Source organism: Lichenostomus cassidix, chromosome 5 (assembly GCF_008360975.1).
Source record: "Lichenostomus cassidix isolate B80296 chromosome 5, HeHo_3.0, whole genome shotgun sequence".
Lineage (NCBI taxonomy): Eukaryota > Metazoa > Chordata > Aves > Passeriformes > Meliphagidae > Lichenostomus > Lichenostomus cassidix.
Genome location: NC_139486.1, coordinates 58,697,474 through 58,720,058, shown reverse-complemented (window position 1 = coordinate 58,720,058; position 22,585 = coordinate 58,697,474). Strand labels below are relative to the sequence as shown.

General features: G+C 51.1%; 3 protein-coding genes across 3 annotated transcripts in view; 1 reads left to right on the top strand and 2 right to left on the bottom strand.

Annotated features, from left to right (window-relative positions):
- LOC146436769 (proto-oncogene Mas-like) overlaps positions 1–9,735 on the bottom strand; it is a 107,991-nt gene extending 98,256 nt beyond the window's left edge. The window contains exon 1 of the mRNA XM_085063270.1: positions 9,292–9,735. Within this exon, the coding sequence (XP_084919396.1) occupies positions 9,292–9,735 (444 nt within the window). The remainder of the gene's footprint in view (positions 1–9,291) is intronic.
- On the bottom strand, positions 1,271–2,360 carry LOC146436770 (mas-related G-protein coupled receptor member X2-like). Its single transcript, XM_085063895.1, has one exon. It carries the CDS (start codon positions 2,358–2,360, stop codon positions 1,416–1,418), a length of 945 nt encoding a protein of 314 aa, XP_084920021.1. The 3' UTR covers positions 1,271–1,415.
- Positions 9,736–11,777: 2,042 nt separating the features above from the next.
- LOC146436768 (mas-related G-protein coupled receptor member D-like) lies at positions 11,778–12,770 on the top strand. The gene has a single exon (XM_085063894.1). It carries the CDS (start codon positions 11,778–11,780, stop codon positions 12,768–12,770), a length of 993 nt encoding a protein of 330 aa, XP_084920020.1.
- Positions 12,771–22,585: the final 9,815 nt, after the last annotated feature.

The window sequence follows — 22,585 nt, the reverse complement described above, 5'->3', positions numbered from 1 at the left end:
AAATTGAGAATGGTATCTCGAGGAATTATGTATCTATATGTGCAAAAATATTCGTAATCATTTAGTTCTCTCTCATTTTTGTGTTCCTGCCTTTGGTGGAGAAGAGGGAGGGCATGTTGAAATCACTTAGATGCAACTACATCAATCTCTTGAGAAAGTGCAATTATTCAAAACCATTTGGCTGTATAGTTTTTGGAATCAAGCAGCCTCAGGTTTCTGTTTTAAAGTTTTGAACATTGAAGATTATTATTTCTAAAATGGATATATTTTTTTGTGTATGGAAATGTTATGATCCAATTATTAATGTTCTTTGGAAATACCTCTGCCTGAATTAAGGTACAAACAAGACCATATGCCAGTCAATAGTATGGGTTTTATTTAAGAGAAATTATGAGAGAGAGAGGGAAGAAAAGAGAGAAAAAGAGAAGTAGGAAAAGAGGTGGGGGGGACAGAAAGAGGGAAAGAGAAAATATCACCATCCGTGGATCCCAACAATGTTGCGTTGATCCTCTCCAGCCGGTCTCCTTGGTGGTGATGGTCCCCCCAAAAGCACAGGATGCCATGGGTTAATATACACTCAGACCAGGGGCAATGTCCAGGCATGTCCTCCCAGGGGAGGGGCAGCCTCTAGCAGCAGACTCTGCTTGTATCACATGCACTCCTGTGGTGCCAGGCCTAGCATTTGGGGGTCTGTGATGGATTGTGACTCCCCCTCAGCTGCCTCTCACGTGAAAGTCCCATGGATGTAGCCAGTGAGGTTGGGGGTTCCACAGCTGGGCCAGTTTGTGTCAACCTGGCTTCTTTGAGCTGTGCTCTGCCCCCACCCCAAACTCAGCCAGGGATGATTCTCAGCACAGCTGGTGGCTTTGGCCTTTGTGTATGCATACCTTTCCCTCAGCTTGAGATGACTGAACAATAGGGTTTCCCTTTATCTAATCTCAGCAGTTTGACTCAGTCCAAAGTCCCAGTCAGGTATCTTCAGGGAGGTTTCCTTGATTGTAGCTTCTTTATACACTTTTTGTTATAATGAGCAAAACTTTATATCAATGTTTGAGGCATGAACTATTTCAGTCTCTGACACCCTGCCCATGGAGAAAGGGTCAGAATGTGATGATCTGTAAGGTTCCTTCTGACCCAAACCTTCCCATGATGATTCCTCACATCATCCAGAATCCACCCCAGGCAGGAGTTCCCCTGCTGCACACAGCACCAGCCTGACAGAGCTCCAGGAGCATTTGGACAGCACTCTCTCAGGAGCAGGGAGGGATTGTTGGGATGGCCAGGGAGCAGGTGCAGGAGATGGCCAGGATGGTGCAGGGCCAGGAGCTGAACTCTGTGATCCTCATGAGTCCCTTCAAATTCAGGATGTTTTTTGATTGTATTTCACAGTGATTCTATTTCATAAGAATTCCACTTTATGATGATTCCACTGTGTTGTCCCTATTCCGGGGCTCTGGCACATCCTCAAAAGCCCTCTGGAAGGCAACTCTAACAGAGAGGGTGAATTCCTTTGCACAGCTCCCAGCCAGGAAGTAAATCAGAGGGTGGGCACTGCTGTTGGCACAGGCGAGCAGGACAGAGGTGCTGAGGGCAAAGACAGAGGGGTCAAAGGCTCTCAGCAAGAGCCAGAACCCAAAATCAGCAGTGAAGAAGGGAAAGAAGGTGACAGGCAGCAGGACCAGGGCACAGAGCTTCCGTGGGGGCTGTTTCCATGAGCAGCACAGGAGCCTGGCCAGCAGGGCTAGACCAGAACAGATCAGGGTGAGCACTGAGAAGAGGTAGCTCAGCACCAAGGCCACCAGCACCGAGGGGCAGAAACAGGGGGTGACGGTGAGCAGGAAGGAGAGGAGCCAGAGCAGAGCACACAGGAGCACCGGGAAGCGCTGGGAGCGGTGGCAGGGCCAGCAGGACACAGGGAGGACAAAGAGAGCTGTCCCAGCACTGAGGGCTGTCAGAGAGTAGAGCCGGGCAGTGAAAGAGAAGAGGATGGTGACGTTCAGCCAGGCTGTCACACCCCGTGAGCCCAGCTGGTGGCAGAAGCTCTCTGGGACATAAAATATCCCCAGGGCGATGGTGATGAAGAGCAGGAAGGTGAAGTCAGAGATGGCCAGGCTGAGGATGCAGATGGTGATGGGGTTCCTGCGGGTGTGGAAGCTGAGGAGCCAGAGGACAGCCCCGTTCCCCACCATTCCACACAGGCACAGGAGCAGTGTGACAGGGACTCTGCTCGAGTGGCTGTTGTCACACTGGGTCCAGTTGGAGTGCTTGTCCTCATTCCAGCTCCCGTTGGAGACTTTCCCACTGGGCTGGCTCCAGCAGGCAGGGCTGGCTGTCTGTGTGGCAGGGGACAATGTGCTCATTGTGACACCTCTGCTGCTTCTCCTTCCCCTCACACAGCTGGAGGGGTGACAAACACACACACCTTACCAACACTGCTGTCCCCCACATGTGGCTTTTCCCATCTTTTCCCACCCCCAGCTTCCATGTGGAGCAGCACAAGGAGAGGCAAGGGACAGGGCAGATCTGGAGGAGGAAAACAGTTGGAGAAGTAAAGGATTGCCTGTGGAGATATCAGAGCAAGTGGCTTTGTGGTGGATCTGACCTGGATTCTCAGGTGTCATTTGATATCACTGAGCTTCTGGATTCCTTCAGCAGGACACTTGTTTCAGTATTCCCCCTCTCCCTTTCCCCACAATATTTCGAGCTTTAATACCCTACAGACTGCAATTCCCCCACCAAAATCAGTCAGCAGTTCCCACCTCAAAGAGGGGGACACTGATTGCACTGAAAGAGAAGAGTCTGACCTTTCCTTTCTCAGCCTGGAGAATTTCACTGGAGCAGACACACTGTGGGTTCACATTGCCTCACACACACCAGCTGCTGTCCCTGGGTCAGGATCGTCAAGAGCTTCCCTGGAATGCTCACTTGGGAAAGGGGAGAGAAGCCTGCTGGGTGAGCCTGGGCAGTGTCCAGTGAGGGGTCTGTCCCAGGCCCCCTTTTGTCCCTGCTGGATCATGTTCTCCAGGGCTCTCACAAACAGGGAACTATTTCAGAGCCTTTGCTGGGATCAGAGCTCTGCTTCTAATCTGCACTTGACTTTGTCCAGGAAATGAGTAACAGCAAAGAGCCTCAGCATGAAGACCTGTAGGAAAAGCAGTTTGTCTCTGTGTCAGGTTCCTCTTTGGTTTTAAAGCAACCCCAATCCTGAAATCTTGTCTTCTGAGCTGCCTGAACTTGCCCCTCTCATTCCTGGGGTGAGTCCCTATGACCCTGCACTACAAAATTTGATTCCTGGTTCAAATGTTGTTTTGCTACTTGTATACCACAACTTCAAAGGTATTTGGCTTTCACCATGCAGTTTTCAAGAGTATTCATGCAATAAGGAATGCTGTGTATGAGCTGGAGCACAGGCATACAGCAGAGGGATGATTTAATATTGCAGAAATGTAATTTTTTTCTGAGAAGAGGTGAATCAATGCTGCTCTCTTGGCTACAACCATTAGAAAGTTAGAGGTTTCATTTGACTCATCTTCTATGCTCCCTTGGGAGTCAGATAGCAGCCTAATAGAGAAATCCACAGAATTCCTAGAAAGCTGAAATGAGATGATTCCCACCCAGACTGACATGTGTCTGGGAGCTGGGATGCTCCTGCTGGAATCTGGTGTGTGTGGAGACCCTGGGAGCAGAACTGCCTCCTCTCTTCCTCACTGACACTGTGTTTGTGTCCCCAGCTATGGAATCTCACATCCCCTCACTGGGCCAATCCTTTCCAGTGCAAACAGCTCCTGATCCATGAGCTAAAGGGGCTCCAGGAGAGCTGGAGAGGGACTTTGGAGAAGGGCCTGGAGGGACAGGACAAGGGGGAATGGCTTCCCACTGACAGAGGGTGGGTTCAGACGTGATACTGGGGAGAAATCCTTCCCTGTGAGGGTGCTGAGGCACAGGTTTTCCAGAGAAGCTGTGGCTGCCCCAGGATCCCTGGAAGTGTTCCAGGCCAGACTGGATGGTGTTTAGAGCCACATGGCCTAGTGGAAGGTGTTGCTGCTGGTGAAGGGGTGGGATCAGTAAAAACAACCACAAGTGCTCACAGGAATGAGGAGGAGGAGGATGAGCTTTGGTGAAGGGCTGATAGGGGGATAACAGCACTACAAAATCTGATCCTTTATAACTTTTATTGCATCATTAAGGGGATGGGCAGTAATTAATGTGGGGTCTAACTGCTAATAACCTGGCTACAAGGAACTCTTTTCTGTCCTCCCCTTGGACAGAGTGTGCCTACAGCAGAATGACAAAAAAGGGGAAATTCTTGGCTCAGCTGTGCTCCTTTTGGCCCAGGGGAGCTCTGGCAATGATCCTGGAGCTCTTCCCAGAATGGGAGTTGTTCCTTACAAGCACTCAGCTGCCTCCCCAGCACTGCCAGCATTCCAGTGCCACCAGCACCACCAGCATCCCTCTGCTGCTGGAGGGACCATGACCCCTCAGGGAACAGAAATGAGCAATGGTAGAAACCTGTAGGGAGACGAAAGGGACCGCAGTCAGAGAATGGGACATTCTGCAGGGAAGGAGTGTTTCTAATCAAGAGGAAATGATGAGCCATTCACACAGGTCTGGGGGAGCTTTGTTAAAAAGCCACTTCCTTTGCAGCACAAACCAAAAAAAAAAAAAAAAACCGAAGCAAAACTCAGATGTAGCCAAAGCTGCAGTTTCTGAGTCCCCTGTGACTCCACCGAGTCTTGGGAGGCAAAACTGCAACAGGGCACAGAGAGGAGTCAGTGGGACAGGAGTGGGGACCTCCTGGGGATCTGGGCACTTTCTCCTTCATGTTGCTGACCTGGGAGGATCTGCATTAGGATATGGATCCAAAAGGAGCAAGAGATGCTGGGAAGCAGTGCTGATCTGGACAGACACCCTTTGCCTGCTGCTGCCCCACACTGAACAGGTCAGTGTAATGTTTTCCTTCCTCCCTACCCCACCTGCCTCTCCTCCAGCAGCTGCTCTGTTCCTGCCACCCTCTCCTGGTGACCACAGTGCCCTTCCCAGCTCCTCCCTCCTCTGCCCTGAGCTTCCCTTCTGTATCTTGGTATTGAAATCAGATGGAAAAAACTTCTTAATGCAATGGAACACATTGGGAAGCAGGAATTCTTTTTCTGTGCAGGTCACACGGAAGGATCTCTCCTTTTTCTGTGTGTGGAGAGGCTTTTCAACAAGAGTTTTGTCCATTATAGTCATTCAAAGTCATAAAAACAAGTTTCTTTTCTAATGCATAAACATCACTTTCCTAGAACTATTTTCCATGCATCCACCTGCTCCTGGGAGTCCTTTAATGGTCCTGCAGGTTCATTAATGGAGGTCTTTCCTGGTTGTATTCACTGAATGCTGCAATATCAAAAGTGATCTTACCTTGAATTTTTCCTTTGGCCATGTGCTGTTGCTTCTTTTTATAGAACTTGTCCCAAAACCACTGGAGGTCTCCTTATCTCTTTCTCCACTGGTTCAGGACATGTTTATTGTTCTCTGCCTACACCTTTACATACTTTTATGTTTTTGTCCAGCTGGTCTTTCAGCAGCTTCAGGGAAGCTGAAAATTTTTATTCTCTGTGTTCTTTATCATTCTCCTGCTGAAGATTCCAACCCTCCCACTTCCCTCTCCCACCCCACTATTTCCACTGCCCTCCTCCCCTGCACATCTCACTTCTCTCCACTGCATCCTTCCTGCTGCAGGGAGCTGCTGAGGAGCTGCATGGTCCATCCCAGGATTCTCCAAGCACTGACTCCCCATCCACTCTGACCACAGCCAGGGGCCTCATCCCACCACCTGCCCAGCGTCCATCCATGGAGGTGAGCACTCTCACCCCCCCTCCTGCCTCACCCACTGAAGGAGATGATCCATGTGAGATAGATGTCAGCAGCATGGCCATACACAGTGTCACACTGCTCATCTGCCTCTGTGGGCTGGCTGGGAATGGGGCTGTCATCTGGCTCCTCAGACTGAAACTCCCTAACATCAGAATCTTTCAGCTGGCTGTTGTGGACTTCTTCTTCCTCCTCTTCACAGTCCCCTCTGCCCTGCTCTTCCTGCTGGAGGATGTGTCCTGCTCCACTATCATGCCCCGGGTGTACCTGAGCTTCCTTTTCCAGATGTCTGTGTTCTCCTACTACTGGGTGCTGTGGCGGCTGACAGACACCAGCATTGGGATGGGCCTGTCCAAGCTGTGCCGCCCCTGCTGCCAGGCTCCCAGCAGCAGCAACTCAAGAATCGCGACATTGTTATCTTCCTCATTGTGCTCTTCACACTCCTCCTCACCCTCTGGAACTTCCTGCAGCAGCTCGGCTACATTGTTGTGTCCTCCCAGGTTTTTTTCCTGCTCAACTCCATCAACAGCACCAGCAAACCCTTCATCTACTTCCTGGTGGGGAGGTGTTGGAGGAACTTCTCCGTGGGGTCCCTAAGGGAATCTCTCCAGAGGGTTTTTGAGGAGCAGGAAGACAACTCTGCCCGCAAAAAAGACACCACCACAGACACAGCAGTCTGAGCCTGTTGATCCCTTCAACTGCACTGCTGAAAGACCCCAACACAGTGGCTGAGGGTTTCCTTGAGACACCTGATTAATAAATATCCACAGGATCTCCCTCCCACTCTGTATTCCTGCAGGAGAAGCAAGCAGGGGCAGGTGGGAGGGATGCTCTGCAGGGAGCACATTGGAGCATGGCTTTCCTCCTCCCTCCCAGGTCCTAGAACACTATTCCCCCAAAGGGATATTTCCCAACACAGCTGTGATCCCAGAAATCCCCCTGGCACCATGTTCCTGCATCCCACTGCAGTCTGATATCAATAAACAGCATCCTGAACCCTGAGCTGCCTTCACCCCATCTGCCAGCGCTTGCTGCCTTCCTCTGGCTCCTGCTGCCAGCCGGGAATGGGGGTGGAGGGAGGGAGGGAGGGAGGGAGGGGACACAGGCATGGCTTGTGCTCCCTGCAGCAAACATGATCCCGAGTGCCCAGAGCTGGGATGGCAGCGGCACAGCCGGCATGGGCAGGATGGCCCAGGGGCTCAGCATTCCCTTCCCAGCTGCTCTCTGAGTGGCACAGCAAAGATCTCCCTGGTCCCGGCTGGAGCAGGGCAGGAGTGGGGCTGTCAGGGGGGAAGGTGGCCCTGGGGGGAGTCTGGGTGTGTCGGAGGGGTCAGGAGGGGTCAGGAAGGGTGTGGATGCTGCCGATCCCAAATGTCCTCACTGGGGAGCAGCAGAGCTACAGGTTGTGCTCAGAGCCAGGGAGAGGCCAGGAAAGCTGCTGGATGGGATGGAATGGGATGGGATGGGATGGGATGGGATGGGATGGGTGGGACGGGAGTAGGGTGGAAATAGGAATGGGGAGCGATACCAAAAGGGGCTGGAATAAACTTTCTAACACCATGGGAAGCATTACGAAGCAGGAATTCTTTACCTGCACAGGACACACAGAAGGATCTCTCATGGTTCTGTGTCTGAGGTGAGACTTTACAGCAGGGGTTTTATCCATTATAACCATATATAGTCATTAAAACTTATCTAATACCTAAACATCACTTTCCTCAGACTAATTTCTGTGCATCCACATCCTCCTGAGTGTCTGCCGTGGTTTCAGCCTCAGCCAACACCAGGCACCTATGGCAGCTGCTTGCTTGTTCTCTCCCCTGCCACATCCGGGAAGAGGGGAGGAAAAAAGAAATTAGTTAAGCGTTCATGAGTCGAGATAAGGACAGTGAGAAAACACTTCAAGGGAAAAACAGGCTCCACTTAAAGTTGCAAAGTGAATTTATTACTAACAGAGTCAAAGGAGGATAATGAGAAGTAAAAGAAACCCTTAAAGACACTGTTTTTCCTCTCACCCCCTCCCTCCTTCCCACCAACAGTGCAGGGAGGGCAGGGTGTGGGGCTTTGGGTCAGCTCATCCCCAGGATCTTCCACTGCTCAGGGAGAGAGGTCCTTCCCTGCATTGCCATGGTTTCCCTTCCACAGGAGACAGTTCTCTGGGAACTCCTCCAGTGCAGCTCCAAACTCAGGAGCAGCAGCAGCACAGACAATCCTGCTGCAATGTGAGCTCCTCCCACGGGCAGTCAGTCCTCCCAAACTGCTGTGCTTGGCTCCCTCATCCACGGGCTGCACTCCTCCAAGCACAGGCTGCTCCAGCCTGGAATCAAGGGCTCTCTATCTCCACTGGGACTTCCACTGGATCACAGCCTCCTCCAGGCACCCACCCACTTTGGCATGGGGCACTTCCTCCATGGGCTGTGGGTGGATTTCTGCATCCCTGTTGGACCCCATGGGCTGCAGGGGCACAGCTGCTTCACCATGGTCTTCACCACAGCCTACAGAGGAAACTTGCCTCTGGTGCCTGGAGCACCTCCTCCCTCACCTTCTGCACTGCCCTTGGTGTCTCCATGTTGTTTCCCTCACATGTTGTCACCTCCTCTTCCTCCTTCCCTGGCTAGAAACAACTGCATGCACATTTGCTTTGATTTCTTCTCCAATATGTTATCACAGAGGAGTACCCACCATCTCTAACTGGCACAGGCTTGGCCAGCAGCATATATGTCATCTTCAGAGCATTAGAGATTGGCTCTGCTGGGCAGAGTGAAAGCTTCCAGAAGCTTCTCACAGGAGCCATCTTTGTGGCACCCCTACTAACAAAAACTGGGCCAAGCAAAACCAACACAGAGGGTCATTGCATGGGGAGTACAGCCAGAGAACAGGGCTGAGCCAGGCTGCTCTGGCTCAGAGCCATGTGGCCTCATGTCCCCATACTTCTGGCTGTCTCTGACACATCTCCAGGTGCCACATGTCCAGCAGTGCCTCACAGAGCTGTCACCTCCACCACAGCAGTGTCCCCAGGGCTGTGGCTCCCCTGCTCACTCCTGCTTTTCCCCTCAAACACTGTCTGCAGAGCGACTTTGATGGAGCACAGAAGGTGCTGCTGGCAGCTCCCCACCAGCACATAAATCACAGGGTTGAGGGTGCTGTTCAGCAATGCCAGCAGCAAGGAGGAGTTTTCTGGGAATAACTGGACAGAATCAGAAAGGTTGAGGAGAACCTCCAAGCAGAAAGGGATGCTGAAGGCAAAGAAGAGCAGGACGTTGAGCAGGATGGTGACACAGGGCTTCCCTGGCTGCCACCTCTGGGAGCCAAGGGCTACACCTGCAAGGACTGTCTCTGAGTCTCCAGTAAAGGTGAGGTAGAGGGAGGACACCAAAACCCCAGTGAGAACCCAGAGGGACCCACTGATGACACCCGAGAGGTGCTGGGGGCGGTGGCTTTGTACCAGATGGGGCAGAGGATGGAGACACAGCGCTCCAGGCTGAGAGCTGTCAGCAGCCCCAGGCTGCTCAGGTCAAACAGGTGGCACAGAAGTTCCACTGCAAATACAAAATCTGTGTAGAGAGGAGCAAGATAAATCAAAGATGTGCCAAATGCTGCTAAGGTCAGAAAAGCCAAGATAAGCAGGGAGAACAGGAGGAGCAGGGAGAAGTCACCTACAGCCAGATTTAGGGTGTAGACAGTGAAAGGGTTCTGCTTCATGTGGAAGCCCAGGAACCACACAACCATCCCATTCCCCACCATCCCACAGAGGGAAATCCCCAGACAGACCCCTGCAAGAGCAATCAGTGTGTAGGGAAAGCTCGAGCATTGATCTGGGAGATATTCCTCCAAGTCCACAGATTCATTCAGGGTGAGGTTTGTTGTGCTGTTCTCCTCCATGGTGAATGATCCTGTTCCCAGTGGTTGTCTTCTCTTTTTCCCACCACTTCCTAGGGAGAGATGGGGAACCAGAGGGAAATAAGGGCCATCAGCATTCCCAGCACTTCCCATCTGCTCACACAGCCCCACACCAGCCCCAGGAAGAACCTCCACCCCTGCAGTGCCCAGGCCCAGGGCAGGAAAAATCTGCCACTACTCCATCCCCGGACTCTTACCTCCTGTAGGAACAGTGCTGTCACAGGAGCCCCAGGAGAAAGGATTTGGGGATGGCTGCTGGGACCACTGGCTCTGCTTCAGCCTCATCCCTCGTGCCTGGTGTGCAGCCCTTAGCCCAGAGATCACATCCCATGGTCAGAGCCTCCCCTCACAATCTCACCACATCAGTGACAGCTTCCCCTCACATGTCCCAGGGACAGAGATCTTGTCAGGAGGAGGTGGCTTCATCACCCCCTTCCTCTCCTCCCCCCAGTTCTTCATGAGGAGCTGCTGATCTGCTATGATCCTATTAAGTCAGACACTCAAATTCTATAATTTTAAACATCATTTACTGGGTCTAAAACAATGAAGAAGGAGAGTACGGCACAGATAATATTATGTCCCTTCAGATGCTGTGAACCTTGAGGCAAAATACTCCTCTGGTGAGGGAAGATCCTGTCCATGGAAAGCCTGCTCCACTATGGTCCTTTCAGCTTTTACAGGGTTTTGTGAACCCCTCAGAAATTCCAGCCCTCATTGTGAACCCAATCCCTGCCCCTTGGGTGCCAACAGAGCCCCTGAGCAGCAGCCATGAGGACAAGCACTGGCCTTGTGTCCACTTGCTGTGGGAAATCACCAGTGCCCAGACACAGGAGTGCACGAGGGCTTTGCCCACAGCCTCTCGTCACATCCCATCTAACCACAATCAGCAGCCCAATTACCCCTGCTGAGCATGTGTCTCCTCTGAGATTAGGTTTGTGGGGTACATGGTGCTGCCAGTGTGCTCTTATCTCCAAGTGGTTCCTTGGTTCCACAACCTCAGCCTTTCACAGCACAGGGACTGGGATTTTGGTGCTTGTTTTCTGCACTTCTTTCATGCATTTTCCATCTCCTCTGGAGCTGTATCCTGTGCTTGTCATCCCCCAGACTGATGTGCTCCAAAGATACCCTTGTTAATGCACGAGGTCCATGGTCTCTCCAGGGTGTCCAGCCGGGAGCTGCAGGATTTGGAGCTAGAGGAAGACTTGAAACAAGGAGAGAACACAAGTTCAAGGTCCATCCCTGAGAGGGAGATGGAGAAAGGTGCAACTCCTGGAAGTGTGTCCCAGAAGGAAGTTGGGAGAAGTGTTTGAGCGCCAGATACATGTCACTAGAAGCACCGAGCAACTTGTGCTGTTGCAGGTCTGCACATCAGGGATTTCTCACTCTTGGAGGTCTCTGGCTCATCTCTCTCACCTCTCTGCCATCCTGGGAAGGATTTATGTCCCTTCCTGTGTTGATGGATACCCACCATCCACCACCACACAGGGAAAGCCAGAAGCCCCTCACTTGGTAGGACAACAGCAGAGAATGGCAGGAAGAGAGGAAGGGGGTGACATGGCCACCTCCTCCTGACAAGATCTCTGTCCCTGGGACATGTGAGGGGAAGCTGTCACTGATGTGGTGAGATTGTGAGGGGAGGCTCTGACCATGGGATGTGATCTCTGGGCTAAGGGCTGCACACCAGGCACGAGGGATGAGGCTGAAGCAGAGCCTGTGGTCCCAGCAGCCACCACCAGATCCTTTTCCCCTGGGGCTCCTGTGACAGAGCTGTTCCTACAGGAGGTAGGAGTCCAGGGATGGAGTAGTGGGTGATGCCTCCTTTCTAGGGACAGGACTGGACAGGGTGGGAGTTTGTCCTGGGCACTGCAGGGGTGTGGGGTCTTCCTGGGGCTGGTGTGGGGCTGTGTGAGCAGAGGAGAAGTGCTGGGAATGCTGATGGCCCTTATTTCCCTCTGGTTCCCCATCTCTCCCTAGAAGGTGGTGGAAGAAGGAGAAGGCAGCCACTGGGAACAGGATCATTCACCATGGAGGAGAGCAGCACAACAAACTTCACCTTGAATGATACCACCTCTGGAGCTCTGGACTGGGAGGAATTTGTGACACGTGTATGCTTGGGCATTCCATATACAATGATTGCCTTTTTTGGGGTCTGTCTGGGGATTTCCCTCTGTGGGCTGGTGGGGAATGGGATGGTCGTGTGGTTCCTGGGCTTCCACATGAAACAGAACCCTTTCACAGTCTACACCCTAAATCTGGCTGTAGCTGACTTCTCCCTGCTCCTCCTGTTCTCCCTGATTTTTCTCGCTTTTCTGACCATGGCAATATTTTGCACGTCTTTGTTACATTCTATTGCACACTATTGGTATTTTGTGTATATTCTTGGGTTTGCATGCCACCTGTTTTACCTGAGCAGCCTGGGGCTGCTGACAGCCCTCAGCGTGGAGCGCTGTGTCTCCATCCTCTGCCCCATCTGGTATCGCTGCCACCGCCCCCGGCACCTCTCGGGTATCGTCAGTGGGTCCCTCTGGGTTCTCATCGGGGCTTTTGTGTCCTCCCTCTATGTCACCCACACCTTTACTAAAGACTCTGTGACCATCCTTGCAGGTGTAGCCCTCACCATTTCCGTTGTTTTTTCCCTCATGATGTTGGTTTCCAACCTGCTCCTGTTCCTCAAACTCTGCTGTGGCTCCCAGAGGAGACACCCAGGGAGGCTCTTTGTCGCCATCCTGCTCAATGTCCTGCTCTTCTTCGCCTGTGGCATCCCTTTCTGTGTCGTGGTTTTCCTCAATCTTCCTAATTCTAGCCCTTTATTCCCCGGAAACACCTCCTTGCTGCTGGCATTGCTGAACAGCAGCCTCAACCCTGTGATTTATGTGCTGGTGGGGAGCTGCCGGCAGCGTCGCTTCCAGCGCTCCGTCAAAGTCGCCCTGCGGAGGGTGTTTGAGGAGAAAGCCAGGAGTGAGGAGAGCAGCCATGACCCTGGGGACACTGCTGTGGTGGAGGCGACAGCTCTGTGAGGCACTGCTGGACGTGAGGCACCTGGAGATGTGTCACCTCAAAGACACCCACAAATATGGGACCATGGGGGCACATGGCTCTGAGCTCAGTCCTGTTCCTGTATTCCCTATGAATGACCCTCATTGCCTCAGCCTCAGGGAATAAACTCCATCTCCTTTGGCTCAGCAGATGAGTTTCATGGGGTTTTGGGGGATCTCTTGCCTGGGCAGAGTGTGACGGGTTAATTCCTGGGGACACATCCAGCATGGGATGGGAGTGATTTCCCAAATCTCTGTGGGGCTGGGGCCTCTAGATGGCAGGAGAAAGGTAAGGATCTCACAGAGCATCCTTCCCTTTCTGTCTGACAGAGCCAGCCCTGCACTCCCAGCTGATGGGAAGAGACCAAACTGACCCCAGGTAGGGCTGCAGAGCTGGGGGAGGGACAGCAACATTCCCTTGCCCATTAAGTGGGAATTTGTCACATTCTTTCATTCCAGAATTAAATCATTCTGAGTAAAGTGCAGGGATGATGGTGAATTCCACAGAATTCTGGTGCCTGTGACCAAAAAAGAGCTTGAAATAAGGAAATTCACATCACCAGGTGCTTGGACCATTTTATTGTGCAGAAATCAGGGGGTTTTGCTGCTGTTCTGCAGAATGGGGCCATCCTCTGGTTTCCCAGCATCAATGTCCAAGGAAGCCCTTCAGCATCTCCATCCTGAACCTGGCCATTCTCAGGAGGAGCTGAACAGCAACTCTGCACAGCAGCTTGAGCCAAAATCCAGGTTGTACTGATCTTTTTCCCATTGTTACTACCCCATAATTAGATCTGGCTTTATTCGTTTTGTTTGTTTCCAACATGGTAACTCTGACCCCAAAATGTGTTGAATAAACAACATCCATTTGCTGCAGAGCTCATCCCTGGTGAACAGTGTCCAAAAATTGCTCATTTCCTTAGTTTTTCCCACTCTAAAGCCTCTGTCTTGTGTGAGGAGGGCAGGTACCTGTCTCACACCAGAGCTCTTCCTAAGGCACATTCCTGCAATGCTTGGGATGATGTTGACAGTGCCAAGAGCTCCTCATTCCTCCTGGGAGAGATCTGGGCAGCAGACACATCTCTTGCTCAGGGGAAGTTGTCCCTCCTTTTCCCACTGCCTTAAATCCAGGGGAAGACAACGTGCCACTGCTTCTGGAAAGGGAAGTGAGAGTGAAAGCCTTGGGTGGTGAGTCATGCTTTGGAGATTGTCAAGGTTTAGCCCTGACTAAACGCCAGGCACCTCGACTCTCTCTTGCTACAAAAAGCAAACTATAAAAAATACACACCAATCTCATGGGTCAAATGAGATAGGACACTGGTTGGCAGGAGGATGCACAGAAAAAGGGCAAGCAGGCTCCAAGCTTAAAGTTGCAAAGAGTGATTTAATTACCTAACAGAGTTGGAGGATAAATGCAAGGCAAAAATAAACTTTTCATACAGTTTTTGTTCACCCCCCCCCAAAGAATCTATAGTATTCACCCCCTTTCCTCTTTTATAACCACCAAACCTGGGTAGGGAGGCAGGGAGTGGGGGGGTATTTTTTTCAGTCCACAGAGCAGGTCCATACATCTATTCATCACCACAATTCTTCTACTACGAATACTCTTTATCTATATTTATCTCTCTTTCTCATCAGGAAGTTTTTCTGCTCTCACCCCCACCCTCTTAAGAAGCAGTCTCTCTGCTCACCTCCCTTTCCCTCTTTCCAAGCCCACAACACAGACAGGGCGCAGGGTGAGAGGGGTTTGTTCTCTGGTCAGTTCAATCAGGGAGAGGGGTTCTCTACTTAGCCAGGGGTCCCTCCCACAAGAGACAGTGCTCTAGGAACTTCTTTGGCGTGGGTCCAATCTCATGAGCAACATCCTGACCGAATTCTGCTGCAACAGGAGTCTTTTTCTCCATAAGGTGCTGTGCAGACTCTGCCGAGCCGAGGCCAGGCTGCTTCCATGCCAGGAGCAAGGCCTTTCTCTTCCTTGAAAAGGCCTCTGTAGCTTTAACTCTTTTGAGACTCCAAACTGGATCACTGCCCTGTCCAGGCATCCACCTGCTCCTCTGGCATGGGCTGTGGGTGGATTTCTGCACTCCTGTGGACTCCATGGGCTGCAGGGGAACCTCCTGCCCCCCCATGGCCTTCAGCACAGCTAGCAGAGAGTTTTCAGCTCCAGCAGCGGGAACACCTCCTCCTCCACCTTCTTCACTGACCTTCACATTTCCATGCTGTTCTCCCTCACATATTTTCACCTCCACCTCCTCCTCCTCCAACTACAAAGAACTGAAAAAAGTGTGTGCCTGCTTTGTTTTGATTTCTTCTTAAATATGTTTTAACAGAGGCATAACCAGCACCCCAATTGGCCCAAACTTGGCCAGCAGCATGTCCATCACCTTCAGAGCCATCAGAGATTGGCTCTGCTGGACTTGATGTAAAAACTTCCAGAACTTGCACTCAGGACACACAGGAGCCATCTTTGTGCCACTCCCCACCCCTCAGACACCTCCCCAGGCCTACCACAACAGCTTCTGAGGGGTCCAAATTTCTCCTAGATGTTAAAAATACTTTACTGATGTTTTGGGCCAATTGAAACCACCACATTGACACACGTGAGGTTAAACATCTAAGAAGCATCGATTAACAGAGTTGTTAGTGATTAATAGAACAGAGCAACTTCCACAGCTGAGAGGGATTTTCTCTTCCTGTCTCCCATTTTCATGTCCATTGGAAAGTAGAAACTTTCTGAGGTAAAACCTCTTGTCCAGGAAAGGACTCCCATCAGCCAGGGAGTTTCTCCCAAGGCAAGTGCAGAAGGATCATGATCCTTCCATGTATTTTTCTAGCTCCAAGCACCTTCCTTGTCTCCAGTGTCACCCAGGCCACTCTCTACCTGAGCTTCTTGTTTTCCATGGAAATATAGAATGGTTTGGGTTGGAAGGGACTTTAAACACCATCCTCTTCTGACCCCCTGCCACAGGAAGGGACTAGAGTACATTGCTATTCCACTAAAGTATGTTGCTCCGAGCTCCATCCAACATGTCCTGGAAAACTTCCAGGGATCGAGGGGCAGCCACAGCTTCCCTCAGATGCACCTCAAGTGGAGCCAAACCTCAAGTCACAGTTGCAACATGAGCGGAGCTAAAACCATCCAGACAGCCCAGAGAAAATGGGAGGATCCAGCAGAGGCAGTTCCAGCTCCAACCCCTTGTGCTGACAGCCCACAAGACAGCCCACAGCCCCAAACTCAGTGTGCATTTTGGGGAAAAGCCTTCCAGAGGCAATCCCAACACCTTTTTGGGCAAAAACCTCAATGTAAATTTTCCACACCTCAGTCTTCCCGTGTGTCAGGACCTGCTGGAGATGGACAGGAGTCACTCAGGAATTGTTCTGCACTGCTGTGTCAAGATTTGTTATCCACCTGCATGCTGGTTTTAAGCAAACACACAAAAAAAATCCTTGTGCAGAATGTCTGATTCTTGGTGACTCAATTTTAATATTCCACATGGTAGGGAAGCTCATTTCTGAGGCCGAGAAAGCTCAGACCTGTTGAATAGGAAAGATTCAAAGCAAAGACTTGAAAACAAAAGCTTTCAAAGGTGTCCCTGTCCATGGAGAAAGGGTCAGAATGTGATGATCTGTAAGGTTCCTTCCGACCCAAACCTTCCCATAATGATTCCTCACATCATCCAGAATCCACCCCAGGCAGGAGTTCCCCTGCTGCACACAGCACCAGCCTGACTGTCCTAGGTTGCAATATTGATGTAGTTAAGTATTCTATTACCACCAGCTGTGGGCCATTAGCTGCTATCACCCACTCCGGATGACAGGCAATGGGCCATCCTTAGCTATTATCACTTGCTAATGACCCACCCCGCATGACAGGCAATGGGCCATCAGGGACCCACCGTGTGACTCATGGACTTATCTCATCCCATTGTGAGATGCTCTGCGGAGGAGGGAGGAGCCAGGTGTTCCCACCTGGATATAACCTGGCCTTGGAACTGCCTGAGCTAGCCCTGTCTACTGGGTTCCCAGAGGACAAGAGCCACCACTGGATCTTCAGCTGGAGACTAGACCTTCACAGGATCACCGCTTCAACTGGACTACTTCAGTTGGACTGCTACTACCACCCTAACAGGGTGTTAGGTTGTATCTGACTTTGTCAGTGCTTTTCCTTGTATTATTTCACTTATTTTTAATTTTAATCTTGACTTGTGATCTCCCACTGGTGATCACCGCTTCAACTGAACTACTTCAGTTAGACTGCTACTACCACCCTAACAGGGTGTTAGGTTGTATCTGATTTTGTCAGTGCTTTTCCTTGTATTATTTCACTTATTTTTAATTTTAATCTTAACTTGTGATCTCCCACTGGTTTGTTTTCAAACCAGTACATATTTTGGCGCCCAACGTGGGGCACGACCTGGGGAAACTCAGAAATCCTATTACCATGATGCTCAGCTTATCTATGTGGGTACTGTATCTCACTCTCTATATCTTTCCTCAAATGGGAAACTATCTGCCCATTGTATTGCTCCTGTTGCGACCAGGAAATGGCATGAGGATTGCTTTGTTGGTTTATTATGCCTATTGTATGATAACTTGTGAGACAATGAATACCATACGGAATACATACTCAATTTTGTTTGCCTGGCCTAATCTGAGCTGCTACGTCTGGGACCTCCTCAGCAATCGCATCCACCCTCTGGGGCTAGGAGGAGAGAGTGGTTTCTTCCAGCCTTTCAGGTCAGGCACAGCCATCTTTGACAATATTGAGTTCTTTCTGGATGCTAAGGATGGCATAATCTTCCTGTTAGTTCTGTTTTCTTTCTTCTCTGCGACCAGCACAGTGTACCTCATGCTGAAGAACAGAAAAATACTTTGTCTTCTTGAGGAGGAGAAACGAAGCAAATCAGCAGGCAAGAGGAAAAGAACCAAAAGAGCAGTCGACGTCTCAACACAGACCATTGCCAAATCAGAACAGCCAAAGCCTGTAGCAGTTGCCCCCGTCCAGAAAAAGAAATCCAAGAGCAAATCAGTCCGCATAGCGACTGATGAGGATGCGGCAGGACCATCCCACCAAGCAGAAGAGACAGAGCCGGAGATCATCACTCGCTCTCTATCCCTGGGGGAGCTGCGGGACCTACGGAGGGAATTCACCCGGCAGGCAAATGAGTCCATCTTAACCTGGCTGCTCCGCATCTGGGATGCTGCCGCTAATGACACCATTCTGGACGGAAGTGAGGCCAGGCAACTGGGATCCCTGTCCCAGGATGTGGTTATTGACCAGGGGATTGGGAAAACCCAGGAAACTCAGCCTCTGGCGGCGATTGCTGGCAAGTGTACGGGACAGATATCTCTGCAAAGAAGACCTCCAGATGCACCAAAGAAAATGGAACACAATAGAACAAGGTATCCGATGCCTGAGGGAATTGGCCGTGCTAGAGATCATTTTCTCGGACAACGAGATTCCCCAAGAACCCAGATAACGTCCAGTGCACTTCACAAATGTGGCTAAGATTCGCGCGGCTCGGACCAGAGATATACTCTCGTTACCTGGCAACATTGCAGTGGAGGGAAGGCGAAGACCAGGTGGGCGTGTTAACAAACAAACTGAGAATTTACGAGGACACTGTCACCGCTCCACTACGGACCCAGGTCTCATCGGTAGAAACAAACTTGGCCGCGCAAGTCCGGAGCTTAATTGAAGAGAGCCACCAGAAACTAAAGAAAGAGCTCAAAGAAGGATATTTTCATGCCACACCGAAACCAACCAGAGTCTCTGCCATCAGGAGCAGACGTACTCCAGCCAGGGAAAGAAAACAAACTCCACGACGTGACCTCTGGTTTTTCCTTCAAGAGCATGGGGAAGACATGAGGAAGTGGGATAGGAAACCCACCTCCTCCTTAGCAGCCCGGGTACGTGAATTGAAAACAGAAACATCCACTTCAAGAAGCTCATCTAGGTACAACACTGCCCCAGTCTCTTGTGGACAGAACCCCCGACAGAATGGAAATGATAATATGACTGATCCTCTTGAAGGAACCTCAGGAACACATTTACAGAAGAACATCGTGCACCAAAAACAGGATTAGAGGAGCCCTGCCTCTAGCCAGGTAGAGGAAAGGGATAACCGGATCTATTGGACTGTGTGGATCCAATGGCCTGGCACGTCTGACCCACAAAGATACACGGCTTTGGTTGATACCGGCGCTCAGTGCACCCTGATGCCATCCAGGTATGTGGGGACCGAATCCATTTCTATTTCTGGGGTGACAGGAGGATCCCAGCAGCTGACTGTACTGGAAGCCGAAGTGAGTTTAACTGGGAATGAGTGGCAGAAACACCCCATTGTGACTGGTCCAGACGCCCCATGCATCCTCGGCATAGATTATCTCAGGAGTGGATATTTCAAGGACCCGAAGGGACATCGCTGGGCTTTTGGGATAGCAGCTGTAGAGACAGAAGACATAAGACAACTGAATACCCTGCCCGGTCTCTCAGATAACCCGTCTGCTGTAGGACTACTGAGAATTGAAGAACAGCGGGTACCAATTGCTACAGCAACAGTGCATCGCCGGCAATACCGCACTGACAGAGACTCTGTGGCCCCCATCCATAAGATGATTCGGGATCTGGAGAGCCAAGGGGTGGTCAGCAAGGCTCACTCACCCTTTAACAGCCCTCTATGGCCGGTGCGTAAGTCCAGTGAAGAATGGAGACTGACGGTGGATTACCGTGGCCTGAATGAAGTCACACCACCACTGAGTGCTGCTGTACCGGACATGTTGGAACTTCAGTATGAGCTAGAATCCAAGGCAGCAAAGTGGTATGCGACCATTGATATTGCCAATGCCTTTTTCTCCATTCCTCTGGCAGCAGAGTGCAGACCTCAGTTTGCTTTCACCTGGAGAGGTGTGCAGTACACGTGGAACCGACTGCCCCAGGGGTGGAAGCACAGTCCCACCATCTGCCATGGACTGATCCAGGCTGCACTGGAAAAGGGTGAGGCTCCAGAACATCTGCAGTATATTGATGACATCATTGTGTGGGGGGACACAGCCACAGAAGTATTTGGGAAAGGAGAGAAAATCATCAGAATTCTCCTGGAAGCCGGTTTCGCCATCAAGAAGAGTAAAGTCAAGGGACCTGCCCGAGAGATCCAGTTCCTGGGAGTAAAGTGGCAAGACGGACGGCGTCAGATTCCTTCTGAGGTCATCAATAAGATCATCGCGATGTCTCCACCAACCAACAAGAAGGAGACACAAGCCTTCCTAGGCGCCATAGGCTTTTGGTGAATGCACATCCCTGAGTACAGCCAGATCGTGAGTCCTCTCTACCTCATAACCCGCAAGAAGAACGATTTCCACTGGGGCCCTGAACAGCAGCAAGCCTTCACCCAGATCAAACAGGAGATCGCTCATGCGGTAGCCCTGGGACCAGTCAGGACAGGACCAGAGGTAAAGAATGTGCTTTACTCTGCAGCCGGGGGCCATGGTCTGTCCTGGAGCCTTTGGCAGAAGGTGCCTGGCGAGACCCGAGGTCGACCACTGGGATTCTGGAGTCGAAGTTACAGAGGGTCTGAAGTCAAATACACTCCCACCGAGAAAGAAATCTTGGCAGCTTACGAAGGAGTCCAAGCCGCCTCAGAGGTGATCGGCACAGAAACACAACTTCTCCTTGCACCCCGACTGCCAGTGCTGGGTTGGATGTTCAAGGGAAGGGTTCCCTCTACCCACCATGCCACTGATGCCACATGGAGCAAATGGATTGCCCTCATCACACAGCGCGCCCGTATTGGAAACCCGAATCGCCCTGGGATTCTGGAAATCATAACAAACTGGCCTGAAGGTGAGACTTTTAAATTATCTTCAGAAGAAGCAGAGGAGCAAGTAGCACATGCCGAGGAAGCACCCCCGTATAATGAACTGCCAGAGAGTGAAAGACGCTATGCCCTCTTCACTGATGGGTCCTGCCGAATTGTAGGCGCAGATCGGAAATGGAAAGCTGCAGTATGGAGCCCCACACGACAAGCTGTACAGGCTACCGAGGGACATGGTGGATCGAGTCAGGTCGCAGAGCTTAAAGCCATCCAACTGGCTTTGGATATTGCTGAACGAGAGAAATGGCCAAGGCTCTATCTCTACACCGACTCCTGGATGGTAGCCAATGCACTGTGGGGATGGTTAGATCGCTGGAGAAAGGCTAACTGGCAGCGCAGAGGAAAACCCATCTGGGCCACTGAGATTTGGCAGGACATCGCCGCCCGGGCAGAAAAGCTGACTGTGAAAGTTCGACACGTGGATGCACATGTTCCTAAGAGTCGGGCTAATGAAGAGCATCGTAACAACGAGCAGGTGGACCGAGCTGCCAAGGTGGAAGTGTCACAGGTGGATCTGGACTGGCAGCACAAAGGAGAATTATTTCTAGCTCGTTGGGCCCATGATGCCTCTGGTCATCAAGGGAGAGATGCGACATACAGGTGGGCTCGTGACCGAGGGGTGGACTTGACTATGGACAACATCTCACAGGTCATCCACAGCTGTGAGACTTGCGCTGCAATCAAACAGGCCAAGCGGGTGAAGCCTCTGTGGTATGGTGGACGATGGTCAAAGTACAGGTATGGGGGAGTATGGCAAGTTGACTACATCACACTTCCCCAAACCCGCCAAGGAAAGCGCTACGTGCTGACCATGGTGGAAGCAACCACAGGATGGTTAGAGACCTACCCTGTGCCTCATGCTACTGCCCGGAACACCATCTTGGGTCTGGAAAAGCAAGTCCTGTGGAGACATGGTACTCCTGAGAGAATCGAGTCTGACAATGGAACCCATTTCAAGAATGGCCTCATAAGCACCTGGGCTAGAGAACACGGAATTGAATGGATATACCACATCCCCTATCATGCACCAGCTGCCGGGAAAGTTGAACGGTGCAACGGACTACTTAAGACCACTTTGAAGGCACTTGGCGGGGGAACCTTCAAAAATTGGGAATTGAACTTAGCAAAGGCCACCTGGATGGTTAACACAAGAGGTTCTATCAATCGAGCCGGTCCTGCCGAGTCCGAACCTTTGCACACAGTGGATGGAGATAAAGTCCCTGTGGTACACGTAAGAGGTTTTTTAGGAAAGACTGTTTGGATTAGTCCCACCTCAGGCAAAGGCAAACCCATCCGTGGAGTAGTTTTTGCCCAAGGACCTGGTTATACTTGGTGGGTGATGAAGGCAGATGGGGAAACCCATTGTGTACCACAAGGAGACCTTATCTTAAGTGAGAACTCTGTAGATGGTAATAGAATAAGGGGTGGATAATGTCCTAGGTTGCAATATAGATGTAGTTAAGTATTCTATTACCACCAGCTGTGGGCCGTTAGCTGCCATCACCTGCTAATGACCCACTCCGGATGACAGACAATGGGCCATCCGTTAGCTGTTATCAGCCACTAATGACCCACCCCGCATGACAGGCAATGGACCATCAGGGACCCACCGTGTGACTCATGGACTTATCTCATCCCATTGTGAGATGCTCTGCGGAGGAGGGAGGAGCCAGGTGTTCCCACCTGGATATAACCTGGCCTTGGAACTGCCTGAGCTAGCCCTGTCTACTGGGTTCCCAGAGGACCAGAGCTACTACTGGATCTTCAGCTGGAGACTAGACTTTCACAGGATCACCGCTTCAACTGGACTACTTCAGTTGGACTGCTACTACCACCCTAACAGGGTGTTAGGTTGTATCTGACTTTGTCAGTGTTTTTCCTTGTATTATTTCACTTATTTTTAATTTTAATCTTGACTTGTGATCT